Raw genomic sequence first — 27,823 nt, 5'->3', positions numbered from 1 at the left:
TTCCTCTTTCCTTTCCCCTCCTCTTTTGCTTTTCTCTCAAAGGTTTTTAGTTCCTTTCCTTTTTCTTTGGATTCATTGTAAACTGCTTTGATTTCCCCAATTGAAAAGCAGCACATCGTCAAGTCGCAGGAGGAATGTGAACGATTACAGGAGGACCTTGCGAGACTGGGAGATTGGGCGTGCAAGTGGCAGATGAAGTTCAATGTTGACAAGTGCAAAGTGATGCATGTGGGTAAGAGGAACCCGAATTATAGCTACGTCTTGCAAGGTTCCGCGTTAGGAGTTACGGATCAAGAAAGGGATCTGGGTGTCGTCGTCGATGATACGCTGAAACCTTCTGCTCAGTGTGCTGCTGCGGCTAGGAAAGCGAATAGAATGTTGGGTGTTATTAGGAAGGGTATGGAGTCCAGGTGTGCGGATGTTATAATGCCGTTGTATCGCTCCATGGTGCGACCGCACCTGGAGTATTGTGTTCAGTACTGGTCTCCGTATCTCAAAAAAGATATAGTAGAATTGGAAAAGGTACAGCGAAGGGCGACGAAAATGATAGTGGGGATGGGACGACTTTCCTATGAAGAGAGGCTGAGAAGGCTAGGGCTTTTTAGCTTGGAGAAGAGACGGCTGAGGGGAGATATGATAGAAGTGTATAAAATAATGAGTGGAATGGATCGGGTGGATGTGAAGCGACTGTTCACGCTATCCAAAAATACTAGGACTAGAGGGCATGAGTTGAAGCTACAGTGTGGTAAATTTAAAACGAATCGGAGAAAATTTTTCTTCACCCAACGTGTAATTAGACTCTGGAATTCGTTGCCGGAGAACGTGGTACGGGCGGTTAGCTTGACGGAGTTTAAAAAGGGGTTAGATAGATTCCTAAAGGACAAGTCCATAGACCGCTATTAAATGGACTTGGAAAAATTCCGCATTTTTAGGTATAACTTGTCTGGAATGTTTTTACGTTTGGGGAGCGTGCCAGGTGCCCTTGACCTGGATTGGCCACTGTCGGTGACAGGATGCTGGGCTAGATGGACCTTTGGTCTTTCCCAGTATGGCACTACTTATGTACTTATGTACTTATGTAAAACTGTAAACCATAACCCTAACGTATGAGCTAAATCCAAAATTCCTTCCTCTTTGTTTCAAATGACCTTTGCAATAGAAACAGTTTTGTTCTTTATTTAGGAGTATCTGCATCAACACAGCTATATAAGTAGACTATTTCACTTTGTAATGGTATCAGTTTATTACTGAAATATGTAGCATATTTGCTGGGTTATATATACACCAATATATTTGTGTATCTTTTAAAAATATATATTTGACACAGCAGCAGAGAGAATAGTTTTATTTCAAGCCTCTCTCTCTCCATTCCTTTTTCTGGGAGCTTCTGAGAGCAGGAATAAGTTAACTACACACACTTAACAAACACAAAAGAGCTTCCTCGGCCCTCCCACCTAAAAGAACTGAACAAAAGCATGACTAAGGTGGGTACCTGGACGCTCATCAGGACATCTCTGAAAACCAAAGACCCAGGAGACACAGAGTCTGGAGAACCCATTGAAGACAAAGACTTTAGAGGGGAGACCATAAACAGGACATTTGCTTGTCAAAGGTATACCTGCCCCTCCCATCAGCTTCCAGACATGTGCAGAAAGGAAGGACTTATAATGTGGTCATGTGAACAGACTACATTAACCATAATGCCTTGCAAAATATCCAAGACATGCACACACCATGCTTCTCTGCTAACATTATAAAAGGCCTGGAAACAGCCCAGCTCTCCCTCTTGGGACCTGCCGCTCTTGGAACCTGCTCCTCTTGGAACCTGCCTCTCTTGGGACCTGCCTCCTCTGGAAACCTGCCTCTCTTGGAAACTGCTGCTCTCTTTGGGGTCCGCTGATGCCTTGCTCCTAAAACATGTGCTTACCTAATGCTGTTCATACTGTGTAACAAGGACTTGTAAGTAACATAACTTTTGATCTAGACCTGCTACTTTGTTCTATTTTTATGCACAGATTACCTGTAAAGATTCCTCTTAAAACCTACCTCTCGTGTGCAATTGTATATTAAATCAATCTTTTTGAAGCTAAAAATATGGTCTCTTTGTGTTCTGAATATATATATACTTAATATATTTAATTTATTGCAATTATCACCTTTGGTGATTGGTGGAGAAATTAATATCCTAAAACTTATAAATACAGCGCTTGCTCTTAAATTATAAACAGTAGCGAGTTGCTCTCGAGCTATTTTCCCCAAAATAAATCATTTCTTCTAACATATTAATTGCTGGAGAAGTGGGTAGAATTTCTTGTAACAACTTTATTACAGGCCTTGTTACGGCAGATTTTGGAAATGGAACCAATTTGGGTTTCTTATGATAAAGTGTGTGATGACTTGTGCAATCCATACTTTGTTTCTTATTCTACATTTTTTTTTAATATTTCTATAACTGTTCTTTCACTTTGAAAGTCAGAGTATATTGTAGAGAAAACTCTAGTATATTTTGAATTATGTTTTTTTAGACAGAATTTTAAAAAACTGAAACAGTGTAATGAATTTTTAGAACTGTACATTGGTATACAGTGATGACCTTATACTGTCATATGGGAGTCTATATTTTGTTTTAATTATGAATTGTATACGTGGAGGGGCATAATTGAATGAAAACGTCTATCTCCATGGGCGTTTATCTCCGAGAACGGGTCCGTGAAGGGGCGGACCGAACCGTATTTTCGAAAAAAATAGACGTCCATGTTTTATTCGACAATTTGTGAGCTGGGCGTTTTTGTTTTTCAGCGATAATGGAAAATGAAAGCGCCCAGCTCAAAAACGAATAAATCCAAGGCATTTGTTCGTGGGAGGGGCCAGGATTCGTAGTGCACTGGTCCCCCTCACATGCCAGGACACCAACCGGGCACCCTAGGGGGCACTTTTACAAAAACAAAAAAAAAAGGTAAAAGAGCTCCCAGGTGCATAGCACCCTTCCCTTGTGTGTTGAGCCCCCCCAAATCCCCCTCAAAACCCACTGCCCACAAGTCTACACCATTACTATAGCCCAAAGGGGTGAAGGGGGGCACCTACATGTGGGTACAGTGGGTTTGGGGGGCGGTTTGGAGGGCTCCCATTTACCAGCACAAGTGTAACAGGTGGGGGGGGGATGGGCCTGGGTCCACCTGCCTGAAGTCCACTGCACCCCCTAATAACTGCTCCAGTGACCTGCATACTGCTGCCAGGGAGGTGGGTATGACATTTGAGGGTGAAAATAGAAAGTTGTGAAACATCATTTTTTGTGGTGGGAGGGGGTTAGTGACCACTGGGGGAGTCAGGGGAGGTCATCCCCGATTGCCTCTGGGGGTAATCTGGTCATTTAGGGCACTTTTTGGGGCCTTATTCGTGGAAAAAACAGGGTCCAGGAAAGGTGCCCTAAATTCTAGCTACAAACGCATACTTTTTTTCCATTATCAGCGAAAGGCGTCCATCTCTCCTCGGCCGATAACCACGCCCCAGTTCCACCTTCGCCACGCCTCCGACACGCCCCTGTCAACTTTGTACACTTCCGCGATGGAGTGCAGTTGAAAACGTCCAAAATCGGCTTTCCATTATACCGATTTATTGGTTTTTGTGAGATAAACGTCTATCTCCCGATTTGGGTCGAAATCTAGGCGTTTTTCTCTTTCAATTATAAGGTGGATAGTAACATAGTAGATGACGGCAGAAAAAGACCTGCACGGTCCATCCAGTCTGCCCAACAAGATAAACTCATATTTGCTGCTTTTTGTGTATACCCTACTTTGATTTGTACCTGTGCTCTTCAGGGCACAGACCGTATAAGTCTGCCCAGCACTAGCCCCGCCTCCCACCACCGGCTCTGGAATTGTATCGTGTACCAATTTTGTATTACTGTTACATGTTGGAAACTGCTTGAAACAATTTTGCCAGAAAAGTGCTAAAAATCATTCCACCTAGTCTAACTGTTGAAGTACTCCAGTTTACAAGATAGTAATTCTTTATCTCTTTCACTAACCCCGCTAAAGTATCCAAGCCTTCCTTAAACTTCAAAGCAAAACATAATAGTCTAGAACATTGAAGGCTTCCCAAAGTGACTCCATAGTCACAACTGCCTATTTTCTCATCAGACTGATACCAAGAATGAAAACAACCTCTCTTCATTGACCCTTCATTCAAATTAACACCAGCTCAATACTGTAATCCAGTTTGCAAATCTTCCAGTCCCCATGGGGAGGACACTGTAGTACAGCCCCCTCAGTGATAGTACTCAATGGAGAACACCAGGTACACACAGTGGATCAAAAAAAGAATCCTCTCATAGTACTCAATGGAACAACATTCTGGTCTGCTAGCGTCAGCACATCGATTCTCCTGCAATGGGCTGAGGCATACCTCATCCATATTTTGGTCTGCAGAAGTCCCATGGACCCCAGCGAGGCCACAACCCTCTCTTCAGTCATCCAAACTTCTAAAGCCTCCAACATCTACTACAACATTGGCAGGAGCGGCCTGGAACTGGAAGGACAATTTTGCAGCGTCCTCAAATTCTCTCTCCACTGCCCAATAGCATACAGGAGGCCAGTAAGTTAGAAACCTATCGGGCTAATTGTAACTCAAAACTGTGTGTCCATCTGCAAATGCTATTCTGGACTCCTCCTCCCATAATCCCCCCCTAAAAATTTTATTAGGTATTTACTTTTGATATCCTTTGCTCCTGTTATTATGCAAAATTTCAATAAAATATATATTTTCTTAAATGTTTTCTTGTATCACTACTTACATACACATTAGCTTTTAGTGTGCGCTAACTGTGTAGGCGCCCACAATATTTCTATTTATTTATTTATTTTATTATACTTGTATCCCGCACTTTCCCACTAAAAGCAGGCTCAATGCGGCTTACATAGTAATAGGTAACACAGAATTTTGTTATGTAAAGTAGGAAATTAAGTATAACCTAATAGAAGGATGGATGGGTAGTAAATGGATGGGTAGGTAGGTAGAGACAGGTGATAGAGAGAGGAGGGTAAGGTGGGAGATAGATTCTGGGTCAATGTCGTTTTCTCTTCAGTATATGTAAGGTAGATGGGTTCAAGAGATTAATCAGGGTCTTTTGGGTAGGCTTGTTTGAATAGATGGGTTTTTAGTGCTTTTCTAAATGGTAGGTGGTCATGGATTGCTCGGATAGGTCTAGGGAGAGCGTTCCAGAGTTGGCTGCCCAGGAAGGAGAAATTGGATCCATAATAAGTTTTGTACTTGAGACCTTTACAGCTGGGGTAGCGCCTACACAGCGCATGCTAATTTTGTGCATGTGCTAAAAACGCTAGCGCACCTTAGTAAACAGGGCCTTTAATCTGTTGCAAGGAAATATGAGATCAAACGATATTATTTGCTGAGCATTCACAATCATTTTCAATTTTCTTTTTAACACTACCTTAATAAAAAAAAGTTAACCTGATCCATTATCAAAATGTTTGTTTTTTTTTTTTTTTTAAAGCAGATACTTACTTCTTTCAATCTCTTCCACAATGAAAGGATCAAATCGTATTTTGTCAATGCTTTCATCTAGACAGTAAGTCTGGAAGATTTTCTTTACTTCTTCGTGGAGAGGTATCATTTCTTCCTCAGTTAACTCTGGCTGCAAAATTCTGTCATTGAATTCCTCTGGGAATGGAAAGAAAAGATGTTTTAGATACAGGCTTGAAGGAACTCCTGCGAAAAAAAAAGGTTCCTTTTTTCTCATAGCTCAGATGCTAATAAACTATACCCAAAGGATCAATGCTACTAAAGTAAGTACTATAATGAAAGCAATAAAGGAACACAATTAGTAGGGACTCTCAAACATAAGTTTATTCAACACAATTATAGAAAACAATTTTAAAAACACATGACAACCAGTTCAAATGAAGTCAAACAGACCAGTATTGCCCAGGCCACATCCTGCTAGATACTTCCCCTTCATAGCGGTACTGAGGAAAGAAGTGGCGAGAATGTGGAATACGGAGAAGGTTTCATCCGAGTCATGTTTGAGGCCTCATTTGTGGCAGGAGAATTACCTTAAGGGTCCTTTTAAAAAGGCATGCTGAAAAATGGCTTGCGGTAGTGTAAGCGTGGGTTTTGGGCACACGCCAATCCATTTTTCAGCACGCCTGTGAAAAAGACTTTTTTTTTTTTTTTTTTGCCAAAAATGGATGTGCGGCAAAATCAAAATTGCCACTCACCCGTTTTGGGTAGGAGACCTTAGGGCCAACCATTGACCTAGAATCTGGGCGGTAATGACCTACGTGTGTCAAATGCCACTTGGTGTGAGTTACGCAAGTCCGAAAACAAATTTTTTTTTTTCAGATGCGCGTATCGGACACGGGCCAAAACTGAAATTACCGCAAGAGCCACGCAGTAGTCGGGCGGTAACTCAATTTTGACGCGCGTTGGGCGCGCGTAGACGCTTACGCGGCTTAGTAAAAGGGACCCTTAGTGATTTAACAATGAAGAAAAGGGGACACAGAACTAAGGGCCTCTTTTACAAAGCAGAACTAGCAATTCCTGTGCAGCAAATGAGAGAAAGCTCATTCAACTCATATGGGCTTCCTCTCATTCACCGCGTGGGAATTGCTAGCACAGTTTTATAAAAGAAGCCCTAAATTTGAAAGAGCTTGGAAACCTTTTCTTCTTTGGTATGAACCTGGGCAGTCAGTTGGACAAACAGTTTCTGATGACCCAGGTAATCCTTGTACAGTTAGCTTGATTTACTATGGTTTTACTATTGTTTATGGCTGTCTCTTGTTGGAGAAATATATGCCATTACTTTCACTTGTCATTTCAATTTAGTATCTATGTTTGCTGCTGACGATCGATAATGGACAATGGGAGGAATTTCACTATTAAGGGATATGTTTTAGTTGGCGTTGGACTTATATTTGAAGAACACTTCACTGACAGAAGAGGGGAAATGGGGTATTGATGTATTTTCAGTTACTATTTGATTGTGTATTGGGGGTAGAATTTGGGGTTCTTTGTTGAAAAATCTCAAGAAAAATTTCAAATGAAAAAAAAAAAAATACAAACTACCACTCAGCTTGCAATTCCCATAAAGATTAGAAACTGTAAACTGGCTTCTTAAGTATCTTTTTTTTAAAATTACATTTGTACCCCGCGCTTTCCCACTCATGGCAGGCTCAATGCGGCTTACATGGGGCAATGGAGGGTTAAGTGACTTGCCCAGAGTCACAAGGAGCTGCCTGTGCTTGAAGTGGGAATCGAACTCAGTTCCTCAGTTCCCCAGGACCAAAGTCCACCACCCTAACCACTAGGCCACTCCTCCACGCCTCTTGAAAAACTGATGTACAAACCAAGAAAAGGAAAAGGGATGGATTTGATATACCACTGGGGGAAGGCTGACAGTCAAGAGCATGGTTTGGAACAAGGTATCTTTCAAATGAATTTTTTGCTTCAGTCTTCACTGAGGAACATTTGGGAGCGATACCGATGTCAGAAATAGAATTCAAAGTTGATGAGTCAAAGAAACTGAATGAAACCTCTATAAATCTGGAAGATACAAACGGGCAATTTGACAAATTGAAGAGTAGCAAATTACTCGGGCCGGATGGTATTCATCCCAGAGTACTGACAGAATTGAAAAATGAACCTGCAGAACTATTGTTACTAATATGTAATTTATCTTTAAAATCAAGCATGGTACAGGAAGATTGAAGGGTGGTCAATGTAATGCCGATTTTTAAAAAAGGTTCCACCAGTGATCCGGGAAATTATAGACCGGTGACCCTGACGTTGGTGCCAGGCAAAATGGTAGAGACTATTATAAAGAACAAAATTACAGAGCATATTCAAAAGCATGGATTAATGAGACAAAATCAACAAGGATTTAGTGAAGGGAAATCTTGCCTCACCAATCTACTACATTTCTCTGAAGGGGTGAACGTGGATAAAGGTGAGACGATTGATACTGTGTATCCTTATTGTACCCCATGAAAGACTACCGAGGAAATTGAACAGTCATGGGATAGGAGCTGTGTTCTAATGTGGATTAAAAACTAAAAGATAGAAAACAGAGTACGCTTAAATGGTCAGTATTCTCAATAGAAAAGGGTAGACAGTGGGGTCTGTGCTGGGACCACTGCTTTTTATCACTTAACGTTTTTATAAATGATCTAGAGATGGGAGTGAGGTAATTAAAGTTGTTGAAGGGGGTAAGACTCAGGAGTAATGTCAGAAAGTATTATTTCACGGAGAGGGTGGTAGATACGTGGAATGTCCTCCCGCAGAAGGTGGTGGAGATGAAAACGGTAATAGAATTCAAACATGCGTGGGATAAACACAAAGGAATCCTGTTTAGAAGGAATGGATCTATGGAACCTTAGCGGAGATTGGGTGGCAATGCCGGTAATTGGAGAGTAAAACCAATGCTGGGCGGACTTCTACGGTCTGCGCCCTGATCGTGGCTGAATAGATATGGATGGGCTGGAGTGTAAATTTTAAGGGGATGCGACGTTAGCGTCAGAACGTTTAGTACAGGAACAGTGCTAGGCAACCTTTACAGTCTGTGCCCCGAGGACAAATCAAACTCGGGTATAAAGTATCACATACCATGTAAAATGAGTTTATCTTGTTGGGCAGACTGGATGGACCATTCAGGTCTTTATCTGCCGTCATTTACTATGTTATTATGATACTATGATGACAAAAAGTTATTCAAAATTGTTAAATCGCAAGAGGATTGTGAAAAATTACAAGAGGACCTTACGAGACTGGGCATCCAAATGGCAGATGACATTTAATGTGAACAAGTGCAAAGTGATGCATGTGGGAAAGAGGAATCCGAACTACAGTAGGTTCCCATTAGGAGTCACCAACCAGGAAAGGGATCTAGGTGTCATCGTTGATGATATGTTGAAACCCTCTGCTCAGTGTGCAGCGGCAGCTAAGAAAGCAAATAGAATATTAGGTATTATTAGAAAAGGAATGGAAAACAAAAATGAGGACATTATAATGCCATTGTACTATTCCATGGTGCGACCACACCTTGAATACTGTGTGCAATTCTAGTCACCGTATCTCAAAAAAGATACAGTGGAATTAGAAAAAGTACAGAAAAGGGCGACAAAAATGATAAAGGGGATGGGATAAGTTCCCTATGACGAAATGCTTAAGCTACTAGGGCTCTTCAGTTTGGAGAACAGACGGCTGAGGGGAGATATGATAGAGGTCTGTAACCTAATGAGTGAAGTGGAACGGGTAGACATGAATCGCTTGCTTACTCTTTCCAAAAACACCAGGACTAGGGGGCATGCAATGAAGCTACAAAGTAGTAAATTTAAAACAAATCAGAGAAAATATTTTTTCACTCAATGTGAATCAAACTCTGGAATTCGTTGCCAGAGAATATGGTAAACGCAGTTAGCTTAGCAGGGTTTAAAAAGGTTTGGATAGCTTCGTAAAGAAAAGTCCATAAGCCATTATTAAGATGGGCTTGGGGAAAATCCACTGCTTATTTCTAGGATAAGTAGCATAAAATGTATTGTACTGTTTTGAGATCTTGCCAGGTACTTGTAACCTGGATTGGCCACTGTTAGAAACAGGATGCTGGGCTTCACGGACCTTCGATCTGTCCCAATATGGCAAAACGTATGTATTTAACGCACCTTTCTGTGGTTAAAATCACAGCAGTTTATGTATTATATATAGGTACTTATTTTATACCTGGGGCAACTGAGTGTTAAGTGACTTGCCCAGAGTCACAAGGAGCAACAGAAGAAATCAAACCCACTTCCCCCGGTTCTCAGGCCACTGCACTAACCATTAAGCTACTCTTCCACACCTCCATAATCACGAGGTACTTGTGTATGCCAAGGCTGTATACTGCAAAAAGGAGGAATGGCCCTCACAGAAATAATTATACATATAAAGCCACCATCACAGACCTCCAGGCTTACTTAACAGCGTCAAACCCATGTGCACATAAAGTGTTAAAGTATGAAATTAGAAGTCCAGAATATGGTTCTATCATTATACATGGGCAAACAAACTGGTACAAATATTGTAGATTCTGTAAGAAAAAGCTGTTAATTATCTCCCTCTATTGCCCCATGTAAGCCGCATTGAGCCTGCCATGAGTGGGAAAGCACGGGGTACAAATGTAACAAAAATAAAATAGATACTATTGGAGATTCTACATGGAATGTTGCTACTATTGGAGATTCTACATGGAATGTTGCTATTCCACTAGCAACATTCCATGTAGAAGGCTGCGCAGGCTTCTGTTTCTGTGAGTCTGACGTCCTGCACGTACATGCAGGACGTCAGACTCACAGAAGCAGAAGCCTGCGCGGCCACATTGGTGATCTACAAGGGCTGACTTCTAGTGGAATAGCAACATTCCATGTAGAATCTCAAATGTTAGCAACAGTGGAGGAGTGGCCTAGTGGTTAGGGTGGTGGACTTTGGTCCTGGGGAACTGAGGAACTGAGTTCGATTCCCACTTCAGGCACAGGCAGCTCCTTGTGACTCTGGGCAAGTCACTTAACCCTCCATTGCCCCATGTAAGCCGCATTGAGCCTGCCATGAGTGGGAAAGTGCAGGGTACAAATGTAACAAAAATAAAATAGATACTATTGGAGATTCTACATGGAATGTTGCTATTCCACTAGCAACATTCCAACATTCCATGTAGAAGGCTGCGCAGGCTTCTGTTTCTGTGAGTCTGACGTCCTGCACGTACGTGCAGGACATCAGACTCACAGAAGCAGAAGCCTGCGCAGCCACATTGGTGATCTGCAAGGGCCGACTTCTACATGGAATGTTGCTAGTGGAATAGCAACATTCCATGTAGAATCTCCAATAGTAGCAACAGTGGAGGAGTGGCCTAGTGGTTAGGGTGGTGGACTTTGATCCTGGGGAACTGAGTTCGATTCCCACTTCAGGTACAGGCAGCTCCTTGTGACTCTGGGCAAGTCACTTAACCCTCCATTGCCCCATGTAAGCTGCATTGAGCCTGCCATGAGTGGGAAAGCGCAGGGTACAAATGTAACAAAAATAAAATAGATACTATTGGAGATTCTACATGGAATGTTGCTACTATTGGAGATTCTACATGGAATGTTGCTATTCCACTAGCAACATTCCATGTAGAAGGCTGTGCAGGCTTCTGTTTCTGTGAGTCTGACGTCCTGCACGTATGTGCAGGACGTCAGACTCACAGAAGCCTGCACGGCCACATTGGTGATCTGCAAGGGCAGACTTCTAGTGGAATAGCAACATTCCATGTAGAATCTCAAATAGTAGCAACAGGGGAGGAGTGGCCTAGCGGTTAGGGTGGCGGACTTTGGTCCTGGGGAACTGAGGAACTGAGTTTGATTCCCACTTCAGGCACAGACAGCTCCTTGTGACTCTGGGCAAGTCACTTAACCCTCCATTGCCCCATGTAAGCTGCATTGAGCCTGCCATGAGTGGGAAAGCGCGGGGTACAAATGTAACAAAAATAAAATAGATACTATTGGAGATTCTACATGGAATGTTGCTACTATTGGAGATTCTACCTGGAATGTTGCTACTCTTTGAGATTCTACATGGAATGTTGCTATTCCACTAGCAACATTCCATGTAGAAGGCTGCGCAGGCTTCTGTTTCTGTGAGTCTGACGTCCTGCACGTATGTGCAGGACGTCAGACTCGCAGAAGCCTGCACGGCCACATTGGTGATCTGCAAGGGCTGACTTCTACATGGAATGTTGCTAGTGGAATAGCAACATTCCATGTAGAATCTCAAATAGTAGCAACAGTGGAGGAGTGGCCTAGTGGTTAGGGTGGTGGACTTTGGTCCTGAGGAACTGAGTTTGATTCCCACTTCAGGCACAGGCAGCTCCTTGTGACTCTGGGCAAGTCACTTAACCCTCCATTGCCCCATGTAAGCCGCATTGAGCCTGCCATGAGTGGGAAAGCACAGGGTACAAATATAACAAAAATAAAATAGATACTATTGGAGATTCTATATGGAATGTTGCTATTCCACTAGCAACATTCCATGTAGAAGCCTGCACGGCCACATTGGTGATCTGCAAGGGCTGACTTCTACATGGAATGTTGCTAGTGGAATAGCAACATTCCATGTAGAATCTCAAATAGTAGCAACAGTGGAGGAGTGGCCTAGTGGTTAGAGTGGTGGACTTTAGTCCTGGGGAACTGAGTTCTATTCCCACTTCAGGCACAGGCAGCTCCTTGTGACTCTGGGCAAGTCACTTAACCCTCCATTGCCCCATGTAAGCCGCATTGTGCCTGCCATGAGTGGGAAAGCACTGTTAACAAAAAAAAAAAATATATATATATATATCAAATTGATGACCATTTTACTTTACCGACTGAAAGACAAAACTGCAATAAGTGCACGGCTCCTTCCTGTTTCAGAAAATTCATGAATCGGAACAAAAGGTCCTGCTGTGCTCTAATCTCTTTCAGTTCCAGCTTCAGTACCTGCAGAGGCAAAGGAAACCAGTCATCCTTCACATTTTGATAAAGAGAATAACTCTCCAAATCTAGTCACAGATATTCTGTTAGTCCTATAAAAAAAGGCATCACCTTCAACTTATCTTTTGACATTTAATTCCACATATTCAAGTGGAATAACACTACGACCACAATTCTTTATCAAAAACACTGAATCCCAATTCTTTAGGCAAAAAGGAAAGTCTTCTTTCCTTGACAAAGTAAATATGGATCAGGATTCATCAGCAAGTAAAAAAAAACAACATTTAAAATAATGAACTCTGCTTACAGATGGCTTTTTACTTTTAGGCTCCGCAAATTTCTGTAGGAATGGAACCAACTGGGAGGCTGGATCAGTTGCTTTTTCTGGCTAAGAAACAAAAAAAAATTCAGTGGCAATAACATGTATCTACATATTAATTACAATGAAATAAAATTAAATACAGATTACAGCAATATTTCCAGGTTATCAGCTTTGTTTGATTGTAATCCTACTTACTCTCTGCTGGCCACCCTCTCATGTAGGCAGAGGGATCAGTAAGTATGAAGAGGCCTACAGCCGAGGCACCTAAAATATTTTTTATTGCTAGACAATTCTTTAAGTCCTTGACTAACATCCTCAATAACTTCATGGCAACCTGTACAAGCATAACCCATCAAACATATAAAAGACAAGTGACCGACTCACCCGCAAATGCGCAGTAGAGACTTCCCTCTCTGTCCTGCCCTTGCGTCAAGACGTGATGATGTCAGAGGGCAGAACAGAGAGGGAAACGGACGCTGCTGGCCTGCCGCTGCCACTGGAGAGCCTGGAGACGAAGGAAAGGAACATCACCAGCGCACCAACCTCCACCTCCCCCCAATGCCCGACGTCGTCATCGCTCCCTGCCGCCTCCGTATTGGGCCCCCTCATGTCAGTGCAGGGGGCCCGGCACGGAGGGGGCAGGGAGCGGCGGCGAGGAGGGTAGCTGGACATGGGGGGGAGGGCAGGAGAGAGAACAGGGTGGGGGGGAGGCCAAGGGAAAGAGGAGGGTTGTTGGATATGGGGGGAGGGCAGGGGAGAGAGGAGGGTTGGTGGACAGAGTGAGGCCAGGGGAGACAGGAGGGCTGCTGAACATGGGGGGGGGAGGGCAGGGGAGAGAGCAGGGTTGCTGGACATGGATCGACGGAGGGCAGGGGAGAGAGGAGGGTTGCTGGATATGGGGGGAGGGCAGGGGAGAGAGGATGGTTGGTGGACGGGGGGGGGGAGGCCAGGGGATACAGGAGGGCTGGGGAGAGAGGAGGTTTGCTGGACATGGAGGTGAGAATTACAAATCTCCCCCGTTTTAATGGGCTTAACGGCTAGTAAGGAAAGGGAAAAAAATGTATACACCATAGATAAGGACAAAGAAATTCTAAAATCAAGTAACAGCCATGAAAATATCTAACATAGTAAATGACAGCAGATAAAGACCTACACGGTCCATTCAGGGGCCCTTTTACTAAGCCATGTAGGCGCATACGTCAATTGTGAGTTACCGCCTGGCCCTTGTGGTAATTTCATTTTTGATGCATATCCGCTAGGCATGCTGGAAAATATTTTTATTTTCTGACGTGCGGGCGGTAATCGGCGTTAACCATCATTCTACGCACGTAGATCATTACCGCCTGGTTACTGTGTGAGACCTTACCGCTAGGTCAATGGCTGGTGGTAAGGTCTCAGACCCAAAATGGACGCACGGCAATTTTCATTTTGCCTCACGTCCATTTTCGGCAAAAATATTTTAAAAAGGCATGTTTTACAGGTGCGCTGAAAAATGATTCTGCGCACACCCAAAATACAAGTCTACACTACCACAGGCCATTTTTCAGCGCACCATTGTAAAAGGACCCCTTAGTCTATCCAACAAGGCAGCCAGAGGTCTACTTTCCGAGGTGTGCAGGTTACACCCTTCTATGCCCTGTTCTGTTTTGATTTCATCCTCTTTCTATATACGGATCCTTCTGTGTTTATCCCATGTGTTTTTTTAATTTCATCATGTGTTTTGTCTCCAGCATCTCCACGTTTTCCTAATATTACTCTTATATCTCCCACCTTTTAACCTCACTTCATGTCCTCTAGTTCCACGGCTTCACCGTCACTTAGGGGATTAAGAGGGCTACCTCCCCTAAACCCTCCTGCAGAGCAGTGACCAAAACAAGCAATTTTACAAAACCTATATGCACCCAGGAGCAGATGTAAATCCCAACACTGATCACGGCATTCACAGAAGTGCATTCCCCTGCTGAAATAAGGAATACATGTGTATTTTTTGGTCCTGCCCAAATCACACACTATAGATTTACATGTCTACATCTTGGCTTTCTAAAACTGAGTTTTCAATGTTTATTCAACATACAAGTACAGATGGCAGTATTAAGAAGAAAGCAACAAGACAGACAGTCCACTAGATCCAACATTTTGTTTTCCTAGATGACAGTATTTACATGTGTACATCGCAAATTGGGCTTCTAAAAAAAGGGCCAATATGTTTCTAGCTTCTTCTGGGTTCCTCAGATTCATGGCCTTGTTGGGAATACACTAAAAGATTTATAGATTTAAGCACCGAAAATAAGTCTGCCCAATTACATCAACTACTAAGCTCTAGAATCTCCTCCTCTCCCTCAAAGACCCTTTGTGCTTATTTCATGATTTCCTGAACTCAGATACTACTCAACTCTTCCACCTCCACTGGGAGGCTGTTCTAAGCACCCAACACCCTTTCTGTAAATAAATATTTCCCCAATTTACTCCTGAGTTTAACCCCGTTTGCCTTCATCCTATGAAACGCTCTCCCTAGACCTATCCGAGCAATCCATGACCACCTACCATTTAGAAAAGCACTAAAAACCCATCTATTCAAACAAGCCTACCCAAAAGACCCCATGCTTTCCCACTCATGGCAGGCTCAATGCGGCTTACATATTGTATTCAGGTACTTATTTGTACCTGGGGCAATGGAGGGTTAAGTGACTAATCTCATGAACCCATCTACCTTACATATACTGAAGAGAAAACGACATTGACCCAGACTCTATCTCCCACCTTACCTTCCTCTCTCTATCACCTGTCTCTACCTACCTATCCATCCTATTATTATGTGATACTTAAATGTCCTACTTTACATAACAAAATTCTGTGTTACTTATTACTATGTAAGCCGCATTGAGCCTGCTTTTACTGGGAAAGTGCGGGATACAAATGTAATAAATAAATAAATATGTCCCCTCTCGTACCAGTGTTCTCTTTCAATTGAAAGAGACCTGACTCCTGTGCACATATATACTCTGGATATATTTATATGTATCATACTCCCCCCCCCCCCCCCCCCCCCCGCCTTTCTTCCAAAGTATGCTATTGAGATTTTTAAATTTGTCCCCATATGTCTATGTTAATCTAAGTTTTTACATTATGTTTTTTTATTAAGACTCAAAGTCCTATTTTAGTTTGGTATAATTGATGTTTCATCTATCTTATACTTGCAGCCACAACCATTTTGCATGGTTATTACCTCAAGTTTCAGTTTTTTGCTTTTACCCCAGTAAAGTATGCCACATAGGTGGCTACCAGACATCACTGGGTCCCCTTTTTAGAAACTGGGAGTGCCACATTTGCAGCCTTAGTCGTCCAAAGAGCAAGATCCAAATCTGGTAATCAGAAGAGGGGTATCTACTCCCTGGGAGACTTAGAAAAGCAATTCCAATGCACAGTAAAGAGCAAGCAGTATAAAGATAATACCATTCTCAAAGCATCAACAGTACTTACTGGGGTATCATCTATGAAGATAAGCAGCAAACGATTCACTGTATCCTGCATGAAAACAAAGAAATATTACCTCCACAACAGCTGCCCAGAACCGCAATAAGATTTTGTATGTGCCTGTCTATATAGAGGAAAGCTTAAAAAAAAAAACACATGAATGGCACTTGTGAGAATATCATGAAATTCTAGAAGACTCTCCCATGATACGGTTGCCTTTTATCGCCACTGCATCACTAAAATGACAGAAGCAGTACTCAAGGTTTGGTGGTAAAGCCAACCAAAACACATGAAGACAGCTCAAAATGAGGAAAACAGCAGGAAAAAAAATATTTATATGTGAGTAGAAAACCAAACTGAAGGTCTTTTTTCAGTGCAACTTATCTCTAGGTATGGAAGCTAGTTCTGAAGATGATACTTGAGCTGTATTAGGATATTAGCATTTATATGAAGCCAGTGGCATAGCCACAGGGGGCCCCCACCCAACAGTGACTTGCAGGGGGGATGCCAAGTCCCACCAATCGAACAGACTCGTAAACTGAGCCCCTGCTGCCTCAGCAGCGAGGAATCTGGTAGAGTGCTTCAGCTGCAGAAGCCAGCAATTCCATGTATGCTCTGTTCTAAGCCATTACCTGCACTCTCAAAGTTGATGCTTACCTCGACGACGCCGATCTCGGTACCAATGTCGATGCCAACGTCAAAGGACTGGACCGATCAGCAAAAAGTCTTTCAAGTTGAGCTTCCCAAGACACTCGGGTCCGCTTTTTCATTAAAGAGAACAGCTTACAAGCAGCTGGCAAATTTTGGGCCCAAGGCACTGGAGACACCACGCGTGGGGGTCAGTACCCGAGATACTCCGGTTGCAGCGAGTACAACGCTTGAAGCCGCAGGGAGTCCTCGGTCTGTGCCAGAGCCGGTGGTGGGAGGCAGGGATAGTGCTGGGCAGACTTATACGGTCTGTGCCAGAGCTGGTTGTGGGAGACGGGACTGGTAGTTGGGAGGCGAGGATAGTGCTGGCCAGACTTATACAGTCTGTGCCAGAGCTGGTGGTGGGAGGTGGGGTTGGTGGTTGGGAGGCGGGGATAGTGCTGGCCAGACTTATACGGTCTGTGCCCTGAAGAGGACAGTACAAATAAAAAAGTAGCACACATGAATTTATCTTCTTGGGCAGACTGGATGAACCGTGCAGGTCTTTTTCTGCTGTCATCTACTATGTTACTATGATGACATGAACGGAAAAACGGCGGCTGCGAAATTAAAGGACTCGATCGTGCCAAATAAAAAGGCACAAAAAAGGAAAAGAAGACCTGGCTGAGCAACCTAAAAGGCGGCAGCGATGAAAAAGAAGAAAACTTAAACAAGTGAAGAAAAACTAATAAATAAGGGAAAAACTCTTTTTTTTTTTTGTAATAAACTACTACAATGAAGAAAAAAGAAAAAGGGTCAGCAGTAAATGCTAAACTAAGTCTCCTGAGCCGAAATTGAGCACAATCGAAAAAAGCGTGTCACTCAAGACGCGAATCAAAATAAACTGAGAGGGCACGCTCGCGTCGCGGGAAGCCGTTCGCGCATGCGCGATTTGCTCTGCCCACGCGCCGGTGCGTTCTAGAAGTTTTTGTTTTTTCTTATGGATTTGCCGGTCTCCTGGGCCGTCGCGGACGACGACCCAATCGTGAGAACGAGCAGCCTGCTTGTCCTCAGAGAATATCCTTATTACAAATAATCAAAAATTACAAACTATCAAAAAAAAAAATTGGATTCTGAACCATCGTCTAAAATTGAATCCTGAGAAAACCAAATTTTTGTGGTTGGGTCTGTCAGATTCAATAGAATAGAATTTAGAGGGTGGTGGATGCTTGGAATGCCCTCCTGCGGGAGGTGGTGGAGATGAAAATGGTAACGGAATTCAAACATGCGTGGGATATGCATAAAGGAATCCTGTGCAGTAGGAATGGATCCTCAGAAGCTTAGCCAAAATTGGGTGGTGGAGCAGGTGGGGGAAGAGGGGTTGGTGGTTGGGAGGCGAGGATAGTGGAGGGCAGACTTATATGGTCTGTGCCAGAGCCCACGGTGATGGGAGGCGGGACTGGTGATTGGGAGGCGGGAAATACTGCTGGGCAGACTTGTACGGTCTGTGCCCTGAAAAAGGCAGGTACAAATCAAGGTAAGGTATACACATATGAGTTTATCTTGTTGGGCAGACTGGATGGACCATGCAGGTCTTTTTCTGTCGTCATCTACTATGTTACTACGTATTTTTCAATAGGTACTAATATATTTACACTAGATTCGTGTTCAAGAATCCTGGGTGTAGATGTGGACTACTCTATGACATTATCCAACCAAATTAAATCTCTGATTAGTAAATCTTTTTACATGCTTAAAAAAAAAAACTTAGATCGATAAGTAAATACTTTGAACCAGATAAACTTAGATTATTAGTACAGTCCATGGTCTTTGTCCAGATTACATTATTGCAATGTTATTTACATAAACTGTTCTAAAACTTTAATTGGTCATCTACAACAGGTGTAAAATGCAGCTGCTAGATTGATAAACTTTGCCCAACATTCAGATTCTGTTTCCCCATTGCTTAGAAAACTATACTGGTTAATTATTCATGCTAGAGTTCAATTTAAATTATGTACTCTAGCATTTCGGGTGTTATATGGTGAAGCTCTACTATATCTAGCTGATTGGACAACATTTCTTTCTACCAAAAATTGCCACTCAATGCGGCTTACATGGGGCAATGGAGGGTTAAGTGACTTGCCCAGAGTCACAAGGAGCTGCCTGTGCCTGAAGTGGGAATCGAACTCAGTTCCTCAGGACCAAAGTCCACCACCCTAACCACTAGGCCACTCCTCCACTGTTGCTACTATTTGAGATTCTACATGGAATGTTGCTATTCCACTAGCAACATTCCATATAGAAGTCGGCCCTTGCAGATCACCAATGTGGCCGTGCAGGCTTCTGCTTCTGTGAGTCTGACGTCCTGCACATATGCAGGACGTCAGACTCACAGAAACAGAAGCCTGCGCAGCCTTCTACATGGAATGTTGCTAGTGGAATAGCAACATTCCATGTAGAACCTCCAATAGTAGCAACATTCCATGCAGAATGTCCAATAGTAGCAACATTCCATGCAGAATGTCCAATAGTAGCAACATTCCATGTAGAATCTCCAATAGTATCTATTTTATTTTTGTTACATTTGTACCCCGCGCTTTCCCACTCATGGCAGGCTCAATGCGGCTTACATATTGTATACAGGTACTTATTTGTACCTGGGGCAATGGAGGGTTAAGTGACTTGCCCAGAGTCACAAGGAGCTGCCTGTGCCTGAAGTGGGAATCCAACTCAGTTCCTCAGTTCCCCAGGACCAAAGTCCACCACCCTAACCACTAGGCCACTCCTCCACTCCAGTCTCAAAAGGTAAAATTATGTATCATACCTGATAATTTTCTTTCCATTAATCATAGCTGATCAATCCACAGACTGGTGGGTTGTGTCCATCTACCAGCAGGTGGAGATAGAGAGTAATCCTTTTGCCTCCCTATATGTGGTCATGTGCTGCCAGAAACTCCTCAGTATGTTCTCTATCTCAGCAGGTGGTGGTCACACACAGCAGCAGCTCTGGCTAGGTCTCCAAGCCTAATTTTTAGGTTTTGTTGAGTACCTGGGGTTGAGGGCTCTTCTTGAGCAAGTGCAAACCTGGTGGCGCCAGGTCCCTCCTTTTCTCCCCCCTCCCGCTGGCTCCGTTAAAAAAAAAAAAAAAAATTTTTGGACGTCCTTAAGGGTGTTTATTTCGACGTTTATTTAAACGTTTATTGCAGCTACTCACTGGGACACCAGGTCGTTACCGCTCGGAGCGAGAAGCAGGTAATTTTTACCTTTTTATAGCGGGCAGGGGGTTCCCCGATCGATCTCCACATGGCCTATGGCGTCGGAGGGCGAGGGCGCGAAGGATCGCTCCCCGGACCGCATGTGCGCTTCTAGCGGAGATGCGGGGGTCTTAAAGTCTGATTCGCACTTGTTGGGTGTCAGTTCGGAGGCCAGTCAGTGTCCCGGGTCTTCCTCCGGTGCGGCGGTTTTTCCCGCCATTAACGCCCATCCCCCGCTGCTCGCCTCCGCCATCTTGGCCGGCCACTCTGCTCGGACGGCTTCTTCTTGGGCCGCCCTTGAGCTGGGAGACGTTAATGCCATGGCCGCCCTTGATTTGGGCGACAGCAAAAAAGCGGCTAAAGTTAAGCGCCGTTCTTCCCGCGCGGCTCCTTCGCGGAGTGTCGCGCCGGAACCAAAGTCCACCACCCTAACCACTAGGCCACTCCTCCACTCCAGTCTCAAAACTTTGAATTCTTCCATGTATTACCAGGTTGTTCATGTCTGGAATTCATTGCCATTATTGATTCGTCATATATCAAACTAATATTTACAAAGGAGCATAGTAGATGACGGCAGATAAAGACGTGTACGGTCCATCCAGTCTGCTCAACAAGATAAACTCATATGTGCTACTTTACCTGACCTTGATTTATCCTTGCCATTTTCGGGGCATAGACCGTAGAAGTCTTCCCAGTACTTGCCCCGCCTCCCAATCACCGGTGCTGCCAGCTGATTTTACTTATTTGTAAAATACTTGTAATTATAATTATGTAATCAAATAAGATTGTTAATTCTGGGAAATTGTTCCTGCTGTCTTGCCATGTGATCTGCATAGAACTAGCAATGGCTATTACAGAATACAAGAATTGTGTAATATAACATAATATTAGTGCATTAAGCTCAATCACCATTAGTTATTTTCCTTTTAAACACACAGAACTGTAAAGTCAACATGTGGTTATAAAACATAAGGAAAGTGATACTTTTATATTGCATTTCAACATTTTTTCACAATGACTTCAAATCTTACCGGATCAGCAAGGAAGTCCATAGAAGGAAGAAGAACAGAACCAGACAAAATCTCTCTTACCAGCAGAGTCAGGGACCTGGAAAGAAGCAGTAATGAAACATCCTATATAATAATTCTCACCTCCAACGTTCTAATGTGCCTGGGACCGTGCCTCCCTCAGAGGTGGTCTGCTAGGCAGGCACGCACTGACGTCAGTGACAGCTGATTCCAAAGCAAGGGGAGGAGTAGGGAAACACGCTTCCTCCACCTGCCTGGGAATAACCTGTCAGTGCGCCACGCCTTGCCACTTCGGAGCAAGTGGCAGGGAGCGGGGCAACACAGACCCCCCCTTGCCGCATCACCAATCCGCCCCCCCCCCCACCTGACGAGCATGAACACCCCGTGTCCCCTCACGCACCTCCCACCGAGTTCCACACTCTGCCCTACCTCCGATTTCAACACCCCCCCCCCCCCGAGTTATGGCCCTCTGTACCCCCCTTCCGCGAACCTGTCGACCCACCCCCTTCCCGCCGAAAACCATCCCCCGCCGCCGTCCAGTATCTGTGCTGACGGGGGACCGCAACCCCCAACCCCCATCAGCCAAAGTCCTGTAATGGCCTTTGCGGCGTTGCTTCCTCAGTGATCTTCTGTTGAAGTTCCTCGTCAGACGCATGCAGAGGAACTTCAACAGAAGATCACTGCTGGCTTTCGCGGCGTTGCTTCCTCAGTGATCTTCTGTTGAAGTTCCTCTGCATGCGTCTGACGTCAGACGCATGCAGAAGAACTTCAACAGAAGATCACTGCTGGCTTTCGCGGCGTTGCTTCCTCAGTGATCTTCTGTTGAAGTTCCTCTGCATGCATGCAGAGGAACTTCAACAGAAGATCACTGCTGGCTTTCGCGGCGTTGCTTCCTCAGTGATCTTCTGTTGAAGTTCCTCTGCGTGTGTCTGACGTCAGACGCATGCAGAGGAACTTCAACAGAAGATCACTGCTGGCTTTCGCGGCGTTGCTTCCTCAGTGATCTTCTGTTGAAGTTCCTCTGCGTGTGTCTGACGTCAGACACACGCAGAGGAACTTCAACAGAAGATCACTGCTGGCTTTCGCGGCGTTGCTTCCTCAGTGATCTTCTGTTGAAGTTCCTCTGCATGCGTCTGACGTCAGACACACACGCAGAGGAACTTCAACAGAAGATCACTGCTGGCTTTCGCGGCGTTGCTTCCTCAGTGATCTTCTGTTGAAGTTCCTCTGCGTGTGTCTGACGTCAGACGCATGCAGAGGAACTTCAACAGAAGATCACTGCTGGCTTTCGCGGCGTTGCTTCCTCAGTGATCTTCTGTTGAAGTTCCTCTGCATGCGTCTGACGTCAGACGCATGCAGAGGAACTTCAACAGAAGATCACTGCTGGCTTTCGCGGCGTTGCTTCCTCAGTGATCTTCTGTTGAAGTTCCTCTGCGTGTGTCTGACGTCAGACGCATGCAGAGGAACTTCAACAGAAGATCACTGCTGGCTTTCGCGGCGTTGCTTCCTCAGTGATCTTCTGTTGAAGTTCCTCTGCATGCGTCTGACGTCAGACACACGCAGAGGAACTTCAACAGAAGATCACTGAAGAAGCATCGCCGCGAAAGCCAGCACAGGACTTCGGCTGACGGGGGTTGGGGTCCCCCGTCAGCACAAGTACTCCACGGCGGTGTGGGACGGTTTTCGCCGGGAAGGGGGGTACATGGGGCCGTAAGGCGGAAGGGGGGGGTGAAAACGGAGAAAGACCAGAGTCTGGAACAGCGAGGGAAGATGGGGGATGGCCTTGCTAGCGCCCGTTTCCTTCCCTTAAGAAATGGGCCTTTTTTACTAGTTAGTAATATATTTTAATAAAATGGGGCAAATAATATGTAACAATCACAGCTAGATAGATTTTGGTGTCCTCAAAACCAAAGAGTGGAGGTGTTGCATATGACTCCTTATTACAGCATTGCTAGGGCCAACCAATGCCTTCTTCAAAGCATAAATTTCTTATAAGTACACTAAAAGTAAATGCATTTATGCCATACAGAACTTTGTTTTGAACATCTACCCCACATTGACTGTAAGTTAAAAAAAGACTCAGTCCTTATCAAATCCTTCCCTGCATTGCAATTTAACCTTCCACATCAGCATAGGGCCAACAATTCAGATTCACCTAAAGTTCCTTGTGAAGACTGATTGCTACGCTAAAATCTGCAGAACATTCCCTAGGGCAAAGGTTCTAGGTTTGTGTCAGGCAGGTTGTGGGGCTCTCCTTCAGTATGCTGCGTGTGCTTAAGAACATAAGAATACCCATACTGGGTCAGACCAATGGTCCATCTAAAACAGTATCCTGTTTCCAACAGCAAGCCAGGTCATAAAGTACCTGGCGGAAACCCAAAGAGTGGAGGAGTGGCCTAGTGGTTAGGGTGGTGGACTTTGGTCCTGGGGAACTGAGGAACTGAGTTCAATTCCCACTTCAGGCACAGGCAGCTCCTTGTGACTCTGGGCAAGTCACTTAACCCTCCATTGCCCCATGTAAGCCGCATTGAGCCTGCCATGAGTGGGAAAGCGCGGGGTACAAATGTAACAAAAAAAAAAATCAAGGCAATATTTCATGCTACCAATCCCAGGGCGAGCAATAGCTTCCCCTTGTCTGTTTGGACAAGTTCCTGGTGGAAAAGTCCAATAGTCTGCTCATGAGCCAGGGCTTATGTTGCGTCTTATTTTCTTCATTTAGGTCCTTTTTTCATTTTTTGGAAGGACAATCTTTTGGCTGTAATGGCCTCTTTTACTTCACCTTTTAACCATGCTGGCTGTCGTTTTCTCTTCTTTCCACCTTAGTAAATACGTGGAATGCATCTGGCCTGTGCTTCCCAAGATGGAATTTTTGAACAACACCCATGCCTGAGTTACTGTCCTAACCTTTGCAGCTAATCCTTTTACCTTCTTTTTAAAAATTTTCCTCATTCTATTGTACTCATCCTTTTGAAAATTAAATGAAGTTATAGTAGATTTCCTTTGTGGCTTCATTCCAGATAGTAGCTCAAATTTATCATGTTATGATCACTGTTTCTAAGGGGACCCAACACTGTTACCTGTCGTTCTATGCCCTGTACGTCACCAAGGACTAGATCCAGTGGTGTGCTGGTAAATTTTTAACAACAGGCTCTCTCCCCGGTCCACCTCGGCGGCCCCCGGTCCACCTCAGCGCCCCCCTCCCAAAAAAATTGCTGAGCTGGCTATACCCGGGGGGGGGGGGGGGGGGGGGGCCGCCAACACATTACTCTCCAGGAAAAAAAAATTAAATGATCCCAGGTTCCAATCTAATTCATGTTTAATATGGGATAAAATGCCATAAATAAGTAAATAAACATAAACTTTTAACGTTCAGCACCTGATTCTCAAAGTGGACATATTCCAAACACTATAATGAAAATAAAATTATTTTTTTTCTACCTTTGTTGTCTGGTGACTTTGTTTCTCTGATCATGCTGGTCCAGTATCTGATTCTGCTGCTCTATATCTGTTCCCTTGACTCCGTTTCCAGGGCTTCCTTTCCATTTATTTCTTTTCTTTCCTCCTTTCTTCTTCATTTCTGGTCCTCCGCATACTTGACTGTATAGTAGATCCAGCTTCTGCCTATTTTCTCCATCCATGTGCAGTTTCTCTCCTCACTTCCTTTCCCTCATCTAATTTCCTTCCTCTATCTTCCCTCCATGTCCAGCATTTCTTCTCTCTCCCTTCCCTCCCCTCCATCCATGTCCAGAATTTCTCTTGCTCTCCCCTCCATCCATGTCCTGAAACTCTCCTCTCTCCCCTGCCCCTCTCTATCCATCCATACCCAGCAATTCTCTTCTCTCCCCTGCCCCCCTCTACCCATCCATGCAATTCTCTTCCCTGCCCCCTCTACCCATCCATACCCAGATATTCTCCTCCCTCCCCTGCCCTTCCCTGCCGCTTCGAAGCATGTCCAACGATGTCCTTCGCCCTCACCCTCCCCTCCCACTCCCATCCATCTTTTTTTAATTACCTCCGTCGAAGCGCGCGCTATTTTAAAGCCCTGCTGCATGCTGGCCGTCTCCAGGCTTCCCCTGCTGGATGATGTTTGTGCCTTAGTCCCGCCTTCGCGAAAAAAGGAAATGATGTCAGAATGAAGGCGGGACTAAGGCACGAACATCATCCGAAGCAAGCAGGGGAAGCCTGGAGACGGCCAGCACGCAGCAGGGCTTTAAATAGCGCGCGCTTCGACGGAGGTAATTAAAAAAAGACGGATGGGAGCGGGAGGGGAGGGTGGGGGCGACGGACATGGTTGTACATGCTTCGGAGCGGCAGGGGAGGTAAGCATGGCCTGTGATGGCGCCCTCCTGCCATGCTTACCTCCCGCAATGGAGGCGGCTCGCCCCCAACAACCACCGGCTCGCAAGAGCTGTCAAAATTTAACAAGCGGCTCTTGCAAGCCGGTGCGAGCCGGCTCCAGCACACCACTGACTAGATCTAAACTGGCTCCTCCTCTTGTCAGTTCCTGGACCAGTTGCTCCAAGAAGCAGTCATATATTACATCTAGAAATTTTATCTCCCTGATGCTCCCTAATGTAACTTTTATCCAGTCAATATTAGGTTAATTGAAATCACCCATTATTATACTGTTGCACAATTTGCAACCCTTCCTAATTTCTGTAAACACTTCATCATCTGTCTGTTCGTTCTGTCCCAGCGGACGGTAGTACAGCCCTACAAGAATACTCCTTCCCTTCACACATGGAATTTATACCCATAATGATTCCACGCTGCTGTTTCATGTGGAATGTTTATTTTGACTCAATTCCCTCTTTAACATATAGCCAACACCTCCTCCAATTTGTATCCTATTAACACAGTGTCCCATTGATTGTCCTCATTCCATCAAGTCTCTGAGATACCTATTATATCTACTTCATCATTTAGTGCTATATTCTCTAACTCTCCCATCTTATTTTTAAGTCTTCTAGCAATTCTATACAGGCACTTCAAATTGTGTATTTTTTCCTTGCATGTACAAGCTGCTTAGAAGTTCATGGGGATAAGTGTGCATCCTTTATCCTGCTCTCTCTTAAACACACCTGGCTTTCTTTCAGCATTGTTGAAACCTCTGTACTGGGATTCCCTGAATGCCCTGTTTCAATAGTATCTTTCAAGGATACTCAACACCAATCCATGTGCTCCTAGGCAACTGTCGCCCCCCCCCCCCCCCCCCCCCATTCTAGTCTAAAAGCTGCTCTCTCTCCTTTTTAAATTAATGCCAGCAGCCTGGTTCCATCCTGATTAAGGTGGAGCCCATCCTTTCGGAACAGTCTCCCCCTTTCACAGAACGTTGACCAGCTCCTAACAAATGTAAATCCCTCATCCCTGCACCATCGTCTAAACCACGCACTGAGACTTTGGAGCTCTGCCTGCCTTTTGAGTCCTGCACATGAAATGGGAGGCACTTCTGAAAATGCTACCCTGGAGGATCTAGATTTCAGCTTTCTATCTAACAGCCTAAATTTGGCTTCCAGAACCTCCCAACCACATTTTCCTAAGTCATTGGTACCCACATGTACCAAGACAGCCGACTCCTCCCCAGCACTATCTAAGATCCTATCTAGACGACGCGTGAGATCTACCACCTTCACACCAGGCAGGCAAGAGACCAGGAGATCCTCATGTCCACCAGCCACCAGGCTATCTACATGCTTAATGATTGAATCACCAACTACAACAGCTGTCCTAACCCTTCCCCGCCTGGGCAGAAGTTCTTGGAGACACATCCTCGGTGCGAGAGGATAGTGCAGCCCCTGGTGGGAAAGTCATGGCTAGAGGAGTACTTCCTACATCACAAGGGTGATGCTCTCCTTTTAGGAGACCTCCCTCCTCCAAGGCAGCATAGGGGCTGCCAGACTGGGAGGTGGGACTTCTCTACAATGTTCCTGTAGGTTTCCTTTACGTACATTTCTGACTCCCTCAGCTCCTTCACTACTCTAGCCTCAAGAGAACGGACCCATTCTCCAAAGACTAGGAGCTCTCTGCTTTGTGAACACACATAATATTTCGCAACCTTGTACAAATCAATGGTGCTAAGCCACGCAGACTATTGTAACGGAATCTATGCGGGATGCAAAGAACAAATTATAAAGAAACTTCAAACCGCCCAAAACACAGCAGCACGGCTTATATATGTAACATAGTAACATAGTAGATGACGGCAGAAAAAGACCTGCATGGTCCAGTCTGCCCAAGAAGATAAATTCATATGTGCTACTTTTTTATTTGTACTGTCCTCTTCAGAGCACAGACCGTATAAGTCTGGCCAGCCCTATCCCCGCCTCCCAACCACCAACCCCGCCTCCCACCACCAGCTCTGGCACAGACTGTATAAGTCTGCCCAGCACTATCCTCGCCTCCCAACTACCAGTCCCGCCTCCCACCACCAGCTCTGGCACAGACCGTATAAGTCTGCCCAGCACTATCCCTGCCTCCCACCACCGGCTCTGGCACAGACCGTATAAGTCTGCCCAGCACTATCCCCGCCGCCCAACCACCAGCCCCAGCACAGACTGTATAAGTCTGCCCAGCACTAGCCCCGCCTCCCAACCACCAGCCCCGGCACAGACCGTATAAGACAGTGCC

General features: G+C 44.8%; 1 protein-coding gene across 4 annotated transcripts in view; it reads right to left on the bottom strand.

Moving 5' to 3' along the window:
* LOC115467288 (sorting nexin-14-like) overlaps positions 1 to 27,823 on the bottom strand; it is a 181,081-nt gene that overhangs the window by 112,011 nt on the left and 41,247 nt on the right. For all 4 annotated transcript variants that reach the window (XM_030199125.1, XM_030199127.1, XM_030199126.1 and 1 more), the window contains exons 9-13: positions 21,200 to 21,275; positions 16,291 to 16,335; positions 12,796 to 12,876; positions 12,380 to 12,494; positions 5,521 to 5,676 (exon numbers count right to left, since the gene is read on the bottom strand). In XM_030199125.1, the coding sequence (XP_030054985.1) occupies positions 5,521 to 5,676; positions 12,380 to 12,494; positions 12,796 to 12,876; positions 16,291 to 16,335; positions 21,200 to 21,275 (473 nt within the window). The remainder of the gene's footprint in view (positions 1 to 5,520; positions 5,677 to 12,379; positions 12,495 to 12,795; positions 12,877 to 16,290; positions 16,336 to 21,199; positions 21,276 to 27,823) is intronic.

The sequence above is a fragment of the Microcaecilia unicolor genome, chromosome 3 (assembly GCF_901765095.1).
Source record: "Microcaecilia unicolor chromosome 3, aMicUni1.1, whole genome shotgun sequence".
Classification (NCBI taxonomy): domain Eukaryota; kingdom Metazoa; phylum Chordata; class Amphibia; order Gymnophiona; family Siphonopidae; genus Microcaecilia; species Microcaecilia unicolor.
The sequence above is the reverse complement of the archived record's forward strand: the minus strand, read 5'-3'. Positions and strand labels throughout refer to the sequence as shown.